The 12,008-nt window shown below is 27.8% G+C and overlaps 1 protein-coding gene across 8 annotated transcripts in view; it reads left to right on the top strand.

Moving 5' to 3' along the window:
* The window catches only part of tup (LIM1_Isl and LIM2_Isl domain-containing protein tup), a 128,362-nt gene that overhangs the window by 85,231 nt on the left and 31,123 nt on the right, over nucleotides 1-12,008 (top strand). For 4 of the 8 annotated variants that reach the window (XM_071183274.2, XM_016065902.4, XM_016065901.4 and 1 more), the window contains one exon: nucleotides 6,388-6,438. The exons of the other annotated variants lie outside the window; for them this stretch is intronic. In XM_071183274.2, coding sequence (XP_071039375.1) covers nucleotides 6,388-6,438 — 51 coding nt within the window. The remainder of the gene's footprint in view (nucleotides 1-6,387; nucleotides 6,439-12,008) is intronic. 8 annotated transcript variants of the gene reach the window in all.

The raw sequence follows: 12,008 nt of genomic DNA, 5'->3' as shown, positions 1-12,008 counted from the left end.
AATCCAACACTTGCAATTTGTAATTGAGAGCATTGTTCACATTCAGGGCCTGATTAACACCCAAGCCCAATAGGCAGGGCCTAGGGCCCACACTTTCTGGAGACCTCAAAAATTAGTAAAAAGTCCACAAAATTACTTTTTTTTTAAATACTCAAAGAAACAGTTCTTTCTTCTCAAAAAGGCATTTTTTTTATTTCAAATTTTCATTATATTGTGATAAGCCAAACTCGTGTAAACATTGCACTTATCAAATTCAAAAGTACAGCTCAATTTTAATTGGTACAATTTTTACTCCAACGGCTTAAGTAAATGCAACAAGAATGCATATTCGCAAAGTCTTTTATAAATAATTAGTGTCAACAAGAACTAAAAGCTAATTCTTAACAACTATGTAAAGCTGCAGATGAAGGCTACAATCTTTAAAATAATTCAGCTAATCAGTGACTTTTAGCAAACATCACTGATTTCACTTGTTGTGGTAACCAAACTATTTTTATTTACACTCAACATTTTATATTTTGCTTTATTATTTAGATGCGCAAACTTTATCTTAGAAAAATAATCTTCAATTGTCTGCTTTCAAAATTTTTTAGAATGTTTCTCTTGAATCATGCAGTTCAATAGAATCTTTTTATTGTTAGGACTACTCTTCAGAAATTTAATTTCAAAATATTTCGTTAGGGGCTCGGAAAATGTTGAGGGCCTTGGGCCTGACTTTGTCTTGATTGGTCCCTATTCACGTTAACAAAACATCCTTTGTAAAATTTCACACAACATACAGATGCGTCGTACTGCATGAAATTTCGGTAAAAAAGAAAATGCATTTGATGCTTAATATAAAATAAAGTAAGGTCTTGCTTCGTACTATTATTCAAAAATCTATTTCATTGAATAATGTATTAAGATAGTTTAATTCGACATTTGTGTTCATATTAACAAAATATTGTTCATATTAACAAAATTAACATTAACAAAAATTCTTATGAAAAATTTCACACAACAGTCAGATCAGTCGTATTGCTTGAAATTTAGTAAAAAATGTTTTTAATACTTAAAATAAAATAAATTTTATGTAAAATGTTAAATTACGCAATTATTTACTTATTTAAAATTACAACCTTAAATCATTTATTCATAGGCTATCACATAAATTATATTCTCTAGAAATATAAAAATTTCTACAAATACAAAAAGGTATAAATAACAACATTTCTTAAAGTTACAGTTACTGCCTTAAAAAATATGACAGCAATTTTTATATATATTTCGCGAGAAAAAGATAATGTTGTTCCCATATGAATACAAAGTAAACACTCAGGAGCTTAAATTAGATCAAATTAGTTCAGTAGTGGTCTATTGTTTCAGGGGTGACCTAGTTTTATAGGTTAATTTCATAAGTATGGATTTATTAGTTTTTCTGTTTTGCACTTTAATTTAAAATTTTATCTTCAAACAAATAAACTTTTAGCCGTAAGTCAGAATTAATTACACCATAAAGGCATTAATTAATGTATTCTTATTATTATTTATTTTACTTTTTCATTATATTCCTTCTTTATTTCTTAATTATTTATTTTGTTTGTTCATTACCATGGTTTTTACATTTTTACAGAACATTGTTCAGTTTTTCAAGACCGCAAGTAATAATTTATGTAAATAATACAGCTATCAATTTTAAAATTTCAATAGTCGGAATTAAAATTCGGAGTCGGTACAAAATTTTGAAAACATTTATTAAATTTTGGACAAAATGATTGAAGTAAAGAATCAACTAGATTTGATAAACACTATTATGTTTTTCAACATTAAAAAGTTTCATCAATGCATATTATTTTATGTATTTCGTCATCCATTTTCAAAATGTATTTCGTCATCCATTTCTGATAAATTTTACACTTGTCATTCGAAGACAATAAAGAAACTTTTTATGGTGAAACTGTGCCAAACAATATCATCCCTTTTGTCTAATCTTGGCTTTGTCCTGGTGTAGGAAGGGGTTGGATCCTGCTGCCGGATAATAGGTATATAAAACCAAATGGAAGGCGTGGGGAGTTGGAATAGCGTGACTTCATAACATTCTTGTTAGATATCACGCAATGGAACGATTTGTCGGCCTTTCTGATGATACAACCGCCATCTTTCTCACTGACTTCTCAAAAGGCCTCTATGCGACGCTTTAATGGCTCAGAGATGTAATTACTAAGATTTATAGTTATTTGTAGAACTACCGGACCCCGAAGAGCAGGATTAGGTCCACAAATAGAGTCTTTGTGGTAATGGGGCTGCTATGGGCTGAAACTTAGCGATTAAGTAGCTAGAAGAATGCTCATTTTATTTGGAAAAATGAGGTGTGTTTGTAGGGTGATGCTCTTCTCTTTCTTGAAAAACTGAAAGGATGGTTATTGTTTCGCATAGATTATTCCTCACCTTGGCTGTTGGCGATGTAAGGTTGAAGGCTTTGTAACTTATTACAGCATACTTGGTGTTAAAGGCGCGCTGCTCGCAACGAGTTTTGTATGCCATTAGATACGAAATTCAACTATGCCAAATTCTACTAATGATGTCGTAAGCTCGGATTTCAATAGTTCTAATATCACGTTTTTTTTTCTAGAATTATATTTAGTGATATATAAATGTTATTCGAATTTAATTACAAAGAATATATAGTCAGATGATAGGGATAATCCGGAGGTCCTTATACTGTATCCGAATCTGTTGTATTGTTTCCCGATCCTAGTTTGAAACTATTCTCTCTTTTGTGAGAACTGATAGAGAAAGGAAACAATGCCATCTGACACTTGGTCCATAGCTGGTTTACCAATAAGTTTTAAAAACATTGCTAATCTGACTAATGGTGAACATGAAAAGAGCCATTGACGCCACAAGGAACTGGCGAATGTAGGTAATGTTTACGATAGTCCCCAACCCTTTGTGTTTACTTCCACTATCAGTCCTCACCCAACAGAGTATAGCAGTATACTGGCAGTTAGTGGGCTCTGTGCAAATTTCCCCTTAAAGTCAAGTACTGTCTGTAGAATCAAAAAAACTTCTTCCGTTATTGAGTTTAGGTTTATCTGCCATTGTTGAAAAAAGAAAATATCATTTTAAAGAATTAAACTTCTGAAACCTCCCTCGTCAACCAGAAATAATAAGTAGATGGAGAATTGTTAAAGTTCGTTCAATGAAATAAACTTTTCAAAAATCTCTCTCGCCAAAGAGTTAAAACTAAATATTTACCCCACACACATAATTGAAACATTTTAAATTTGCAAATATGGTCAACAACAATCCTCTGGAAACTGTCGAGGGAGTTCTTTAGTAGACAAACAGTACGAAAGGTTCAAAATTTCTTACTTATGTTGCACAAATGTAAGTTACTTTTTTAAAATATCCTCTATAAGATTTAATTCGTTAAGATGCTTGGCTTAGTTTTATCATTCTTTTACAAAATTTAAAGAAAATAACGGGAAATATGAGGGCTTCTTATTCTCACCTGAATTAATAGTTCATCAGTTAAAAATTGCCAAGATAACACAATACAATATTAAAAAAAAATTTAAAAAAATATATATATACTTAAAAATACGTAATTTGGGAAAATTTTATCCTCTTTATTGGATATAATAAGCTCAAAAGCAATTAATTATAATTTTAATGTATGCATTTTCATATTTATATCAAATTATAACATTTTTATTATTAATTATGTAATATATAATATAATACTATTTATTAATTAATAGTTCATTGTACCCCTATTAGCAGCTTACTACTTATAATTTAGATAATTTGGTAATGATGATGGATTTCTCGGCAAGTACAAAGCAACTACAGTAAAGGACTTCTTCAGTTTTATTCAAGATTTTAAATTTTTTTATGTAAACGTGAAAAGTGATTTTTTAAAACCCACTCTAAAGAATAGTATTTATTGGTTTGGATCATCAGAATATTTTATTTACATATGTTTCAAGAATTAAAAAATTGAGTACTTGTGCATTTTACTTTGCCTCATTTTTTATTTATTTGCCTTAATTATTTTTTTTTTTCAAAATTATTTATTATATTTCTGAAAAAATGCTGAACTTTAGATATTGTTATGAATTCATATTTAAATATGAATTCATATAAATGAACTAAATATATGACTGGGGTCATAAATAGAAGGTTTTAAATTATAAAAATATTAATTATCGTACAGTTCAAAAATATCTTTTTTCAGGTATAATATGTTAAATTAAAAAAAATAAGTAGTGATTTATTTTGTTTATTTTAGAGAAAATGAGTAGACTTACATAGCTATTTTTTTAAACTATTGTTTTGAAACTGAAGCCATACACATAATGTTTCTGCACAACAACACTGTAACAAAGGGTATCTAAAAATTAAGCAAAAATGTGTCAAAATAGTTTCGAAACATTCGAATACTCGAATTTGAAAACCCTGTGTATTCAAAGTTTTAACAGCTTATACATTTTTGAACAAAATGCATGTGGAAGAACTATATAAGAGATATGTTGAATGGCTGCCAGCCGAAGATTCGAACCAAGGACTTCCGAGTGTCTGGTGGGATGCTTTAAGAACCATAGTTGTACTACTGCTTTAATTACCAGGGAGAGTTAAGAAGCTCTATATAGTAATTGCCGTGATGAATCATGACACACATTAAAAAATTTTAAAATATAGCGAAATAAACGAAAAGTGAAATTTAAAAAAATCTCTTGACGAAGCTATTTTGACCATATTTTCCAAATTACAACCCTATGTGCCATTGATATAAGAAATCAGTATGTGTCATTGACCATGGTTACAGCATTCTATTACGGACCCGGAAGTCGTTAGTTCGAACCCTGTCGGCAACCAACGAATATCTCGCTCACACTTTCAACTCTTTTTCTCTCACACTCATTTTGTTAAAAAAACGAGCTTATTCTGATTGAATTTTAAATACATAGGGTTTTCAAATTCGACAGCATTTTTTTAGAGCTATTTTGACATGTTTTTGCTCAATTTAAAAAAATTCTTTTTTACAGTGTAATGTTATTAGAATGTGTTTATAGCTACAAAACATGAATATACTTTTATTTTATTTATTTATTACACTTTACTTTGTGTCCTAAATGCTTTGATAGTTTAATTTCTTGCTCAGAAATAAAAATATCTGATATAGCTGTGAGTTGTTTTTGTTCTTTGCATCATTATATGACATGATTATTCAATAAATTGCTTAAATTTTATTGAATTTATATCAATTTTCCAATTAAATTATCTAAAAAATTAATGCATGGAAAAACGAAATATGAAAATTAAAAATAAAAATAAGAAGTTAAATTAATAAATAGGAAATTATATAAATAAATAAGCGACTGTTACTTTTCTGGTTTTATTTTAAGCAACACAGTTATCATTTAATTTTAACGTAAAATTTGAAAATCGAAACATATTTTACATGTGATAATTTCACAAAAGTTTGAAATGTTTGATCAAATAATAATATCCTATTTATGTTAAAATATTCTTTTTTAATAAGCTTTTTAGCACTTAGTATAATTTTTGATAAGATTTTGGTCATTAATTCCTAATTTCTGCTTATAAAAGACTGGATGATAACCTAAATATTAATATGAGGTTTGCCCATTTCTCTAGCTTACATTTTTATACAGTTTCATTAATTTTGTCATTTTTGCTTTGTTAATTTAGCACAATTTAATCTTGAGCAAGCATTTATTACAATAGACTCTCTTTAATCTGGTCTTGACAATATTTCAGATATGAAAAAAAGAATGAAAAGCATTTCAATCAATAAATAAATTTTGTAATGAGACCAATAAACGGAGATTTGAATGAATAACTTAAATAATTATAAAAATAACAGATAAAAAGATTGAACATGGTAACATTAAAAATAAATAAATAAATGAAAAATAAAGCTGAAAAAAAATGCATCGACTTGTGAAAATCATGACTTCAAGTTATAATTTTCTTAAGTCGATAAAAATCATGACTCAGCTGACGAACTATGACCATAATTCAAGGACAATCAAAGGACCACAATTTCAATTTGAGTCCTTTTCTTTTTTCCAGAAATGTGCTGCATGTAACTCCATTGTGTTTCACAAACCACTTTTTATTATTGGATTTTATTTTATTTCAAAACTTAGCAATTTTATCGGTTATAATTTTTCGCCTTTTAATTTCCCAGTTAAAGCAGTAAACTGGTTAAAATAAACCCGGTTAAAAGAGAGTCTAATGTATTTGAATTTAATGACCTAGTATGTCAGTGATTTTTTTCGGCATTTTTGTATGATTTTTTACAGAATAACTTAATTTTGAAAAAAAGAAATTATACACAGACATAGTTTTGATCCTTTAAATTTTTGTCATTCACAGTTCATGATCATCTCCATGTCAGAGTCAGACTCCTCGTCCCAGCATTCCCCGGTAGGGCTATTCTTTTTTATTTTCTTTAAGTTATTGAACATTTCATTTCAGTTTTATTATTTCTTTGTAAACAATATTTAGCAAATGAGAAAAAGAATTATATTAAAATAAATTATTTTTAAGTTTTATTTCCTCATGCTAAGTTGTATTTTTTCGCTTATCATGTTAACGAAAACTAAATTTATCATATGATTTATTTTATAACCATCGTTGAACAGCCGACCCAATTTTTGGGTTTGCTGCTACTCCGTAGCCTTGTAATTTTGAAACCAATCCAGAAGACAAAAGAACTTCTGGGTCAAGTATTGGGAGATATTTGCTTTCGTGGAGGACTTTTCGAGGACACTAAGCCGCATTTGCCTTACATGGAGAGGAAAACCACGAGAACCTCCCACGGTTAGCCTGATGGCAAGGGGACTCTAACCTAAGATCCGTCAACCACTGAGGATATTTTTACGTCAGCCCTGTAGTTGGTGCAAGCCGAATGCGGAATTCATATCGACCAGCCATAGTTGGAATTCGAACCAGGTTCACGACATTGGAAGGCGAACGCTCTATCCTCTGAGCCATCACGGCTCTACTTATTATATAGTCAAAATGTCAGAAATTAGCCAAATTTGATCTCAAATATACATAGACATTTGAAAAAATAACGAAATGTTAAGCTGGGTTTTAAAATTTAAAATATGAAAAAATTCTTAATGACAGATTGTTCATTTTCTTTGTTTAATGATGTGTGAATTTGCTGGCAAGCTTTAGGTTTATTCCATGTCATAAGCACAAAATGTGAAAAAGCTGTTACTACACTGAGAAAAAAGTATGGCTAAAAATACCAAAATATTGTAAAATTTACCGTGTTTCTGGTTCTATGAGAACACCAAAAAGCTCGATACTTTTTACTAAAGCGCTTCTGGGATTTCGGTAAAATAAACATTAAAACATGATTTCATAATGAACGATAAATTTCGTAAATGGGCATAATTTGGTAATTTTGTCATGATACCTTAGAACATGTCATAAAAACCATTCATTTGGTTAAATTCAGTTTTGTATTTTTTAATGAAGGTGTAGTAACAAAAGTTAGAATTTTGAAATCCAGAATTTCCAGTAAACTGTTATAATATGAACGGAAAAATTACAAAATGATTGGTTCAGATACCGTATAATTTTGTTTTTATTAATTGGAATTACATTTTTCTTTTACCAAAAATGTTATTATCGTACAGTACAGATATTTTACCAGAATTTTGTCCTCCGTGTAGCAATAGTTGTTTTTTTTTTTTTTTTTTTTTACTGATCATTTATTGTCAAAACATTTTTTTTACAAATGTTGAAGGTAGTTTTATAAAATATTTGTTACTATAATGAATTAAAGTATATACAGCTTGTGGCATTTAAAAATAAATATTAAAATATATTTCATTTTATTAAACTGTGCATACACGCTATGATGTACATTTTGACAAAATGAACTTGTTTTCCAATCTGTTAAACTTTAATAACAATTTTTAACTCTGAGGATGTTTTTAAATAAGGTAAAATGGTGGATAATTTTATTTTTAGGACAATAGAAATTTTATTATCATGAAACCAGATTTTTTTGAATGATGAAAAATATATTTAAAACTTCCATCGACTTTAATGTACAATGCATAATTTCTCAAAAAGTTATGTAAAAAAAAAAAAAAAAAAAACCAGGAATTTTAAATATTGTAAAAAAAGAAAGAGAGAGCAAAAAAGATTAAGAAAAAGGAAAAAGTAAGCAAAAAAAAGGGTTAAAATTAAAGAAAAATTAAAAGACGAAAGGAAAGAAAAAACATCATATTTAGAAGTATGAAAAAGTGTTTTCTGACAAAATTGCCATGAAAATTGCCTCCAAGTATTCTCTTAGCCACCTTCTACCTTTCCCAAAACCGAATTATTTCTAATTTTTCCTTTAATCATCTGAATATTAAAACTTTATATTTATTTGCTTTTTTCGTTAGGTAAGATAAATATTATTTGTACCATTTTTGTTGCAAACAATTTGTCAACATGTTCTTTACCGATAAATAGAAATAAAATGTTGTTCCTTACACTGAAAAAAAATGTATTGTCAAAACTACCTAAATATGATAAAATTTACCGTTTTCTGAATAAACTTAACAATTAGACTGAAAAACTAACAATAAACTTAACAATAAAAGATGTCTTACAATATGTCATAAAGTTTGATAAATTTTCCTTGATAATTAAACCTTGATAATTTTTTACTTTTATACCTTAAAGCATAGCATAAAAACTACTTATTCGGTCAAATTTACTTTTCGGTTTTGTATTTTTTACTATAAGTATGGTAATAAAAACTGGAGTTATGAAAACACGAATTTACGGCAAACCGTTGTCGGAACGGAAAAACTACCATATAAAGGGTTTAAATACTGTATATTTTAGTTTAATTGATCAGAATTTGTTGTTTTACCAGAACTGTCATTATCATACAATATGGTAATTTTACTAGATTTTTTTTTCTCCGTGAATGCAATAACTTATTCTTAGGTAAACAACACTTTAATAATCGAAAGAATTGGAGAAACGAAAAAATAGAGAAAAAAAAATTAGTTTGATAAGAACGCAAATTTTTTTCTTCAAACAAATACCCAAATAACAAATTATATCAACCAAATACATAAAGAAAAAATTAAAACATTTTTCTATATTCTTGGCTACCGCAAATTTACTTAAAATATCACAAATTTTGCAGAATTAAAAATAAATAAATAAAAACTAAAAAATCTAGTACATTCGTATTCTTAAAAGGCAATACTGTCATTTTTCTACTATAGTTCAAATTTGAAGTCTCTCTTTAAGATAAAGTAAAGTGTCCCAAGTGATTACTGGGTGAAAATGAATGTTACGTATAAACCCTAGTGTAGCTTTCTATTTAATATTCCCCTCTAAAGTCGGGAAAATTGTTACCAGGGTGGCTTTAAGCTACCCCATTTATTGATCGTTAATAGATCTATAAGCTTATTTAACAGTGGATTTGGGGGCTTTAGTTTTCAATATTAGATCATCGCCAATTTTGGCGAAAGAAATATGGGCATAACGTTTTTATCAAGCTGTTGCAAGTTCCTTAACTCTGATCATTTAGTACTCGTATCTTAAAGTTGTTAACGTGTAGTTGAAAGATTTTTTTTTCAAAAGGAACATTAATATTTGTTTTAAATCTTATTATTTAAAAACAGTAATTTTTCTTTAACTATGATCATTTAGTACACTAAACTTAAAGTTAACATATGGTTGGATGATTTTTCAATGTCATTACCATACAGTATGATAATTTTATTCCGGTAATTTTCCCCGTATAATGCCCTTTTTTAAAAAAAAATAATTTGAAACTCTTTTTATATTATTTAATTTTATTGTACATTTTTACTGTATAATACACAACCAAACAGAGGATATTTTCGATGATTTGAAAATCAATCATAATCATTTTACGACACCTTAGGCAACGTAAATGATGTCATAATGTTATCTAAAATGTATATAAAAAGTAAATTGATTTACATTTAGCTTACTTATTTGCTCTTATCATAATCCTCTTGGGCAATTTTGATAATTAATGCTTTCTTGCACCTAGTAAAAAAAAACTGCGAAGCATGAATTCAATCAACGATATGTAATACTTGTTTAATTGGAGAAAATGGATTTTCAGAGCTCTAAGCTAATGCGGGCAATAATCTTTTTATTTATTTTTTCTTGTGTGATAATTTTCCTCTTTCTTAAATACAGAAGGGTAGGTCATACCTGTAACCATAAACTTTCACTTTTACCTTAGAGATTTGAAAGCCTTTACTCCCTTTAACAAGCAACAACTTCAGAAATTACGTAAGTGCATTTACTTTGCTTAGCTTGTTAATTAATTTTTCCCTAAACAAGATTCAGAACCAGATTTTATAAGAATTTTTTTTTTATCATGATAACAAATTAAAAATGTCTGGTTTGCAAATAGGGAAAGAAGTTTCAAAAGTTTTGAGTTAAGGGAATAAAGAATTGTGTTAAGAGGCATACGATAATGATTTTTAAGATAGTCTTCATTAAACGCTGAAAAATTTTTGGATTTGTTTTTAATGTGATTTTCACATTTTGAAGTTATATTAGAGATTGGTAAGGGTTGGGTTATAAATAGTTTCGCTGGAAAACTTTTTTTAAGATTAATTGCCTGTCAGAATATTTAATAGCATTAAAGGGTAATCGTCAACCACATTATTTTTTTTTTACAATGGTTTGAAATAAAAATGTCAAGAGGAGTGATTTTGAATTAGTCAGATTTTTTATTTTTTTGAAATTGTTTTTTAATTATACATAATATTTATGTATTCTGTAATCGCTGGTCATTACTATACTGAATATTTATCAATAAGCTGATTATACTGGATTATTCTGGTTATGCGTCATGTTTACATTGATTAATTGCAAAGCACCTCTGGCTACTTGAAAGGTTTCCGATGCTCACTAGATATTATTATTTTTATTATTATTATTATTATATGAGCCGCTCAAAAGCCAATGCGGCTAAGTCCATTTTTTGATATTTTCTGATTTTTGGAAATTTTGATGAAATAAATAATAATCCTCTTAGTTTTTAAAGGATTTACTCGTTGGTTACTTTTTTCTAGGTTAGACAGCCCTTTATTTAATAGCTTCTGAATATATTGTATAATAATTTCAGAAGCCATTGTGAATAAGTCCACCTTTTATCAGTATTTTTTTACATAAACTTTGAAATAAAAATTAAATTATTCTTCTTCTTTCGATATTTGTTGGTAACACTGAAAAACAAGAAATTCATAGTAATCAGGGTTGCCAGACGTAGTATTTTTAATACTACGGTAGTATTTTTTCACCAAAAAAAGGGGTATGGTTTTTTCGTAGTATTTTTTTAAAATGTGGTATTTTTAGTTTTTTTTTTTATTTATTTATTTTATTTTCATTTCCCAAAACAAGGAAAAGTGCCACTCTAGTTTTGAAGTAAAAAAAAACAATTTTTGAAATAATCCAACAGTTTATTTTCTATTAGTCACTGTATCTAGTGATGATTGTGAGAAATAAAAGTTCGTTTATACTAGTAGACTATATATATTTCTTATCTTTTTCAGCTGCCAAAAGGTATAAGTCCTAAAATTTTTAAGATGCTGTCATTATTTCAATAAATACTTATGTTTTTATTTACACATCCTGTACTTATCTTGTTTTTTTGCAGAGTTTACACCTCGAAAAAAGACTTTATACACTTTTCTAATTAAATTAATAAACCAAGAATTTTAAAAACTAATGTATCAAAAAACATCAATTTTCTCAATTTTTGTGTTTTGGACTTAACCGCATTGGCTTCTGAGCGACTCATATATATATATATATATGTATATATATATATATATATATATATATATATATATATATATATATATATATATATATATATATATATATATATATATATATATATATATATATATATATATATATATATATATATATATATATATATATATATACTAGTGGGCGGAGCCACATGTTCGCTG

This window comes from Parasteatoda tepidariorum, chromosome 7 (assembly GCF_982258835.1).
Source record: "Parasteatoda tepidariorum strain Cologne lab strain chromosome 7, Ptep-v5.0, whole genome shotgun sequence".
In the NCBI taxonomy this organism is placed as follows: Eukaryota; Metazoa; Arthropoda; class Arachnida; order Araneae; family Theridiidae; genus Parasteatoda; species Parasteatoda tepidariorum.
Note: the sequence above shows the minus strand (reverse complement) of the source record. Positions and strands in the feature narration are given on the sequence as shown.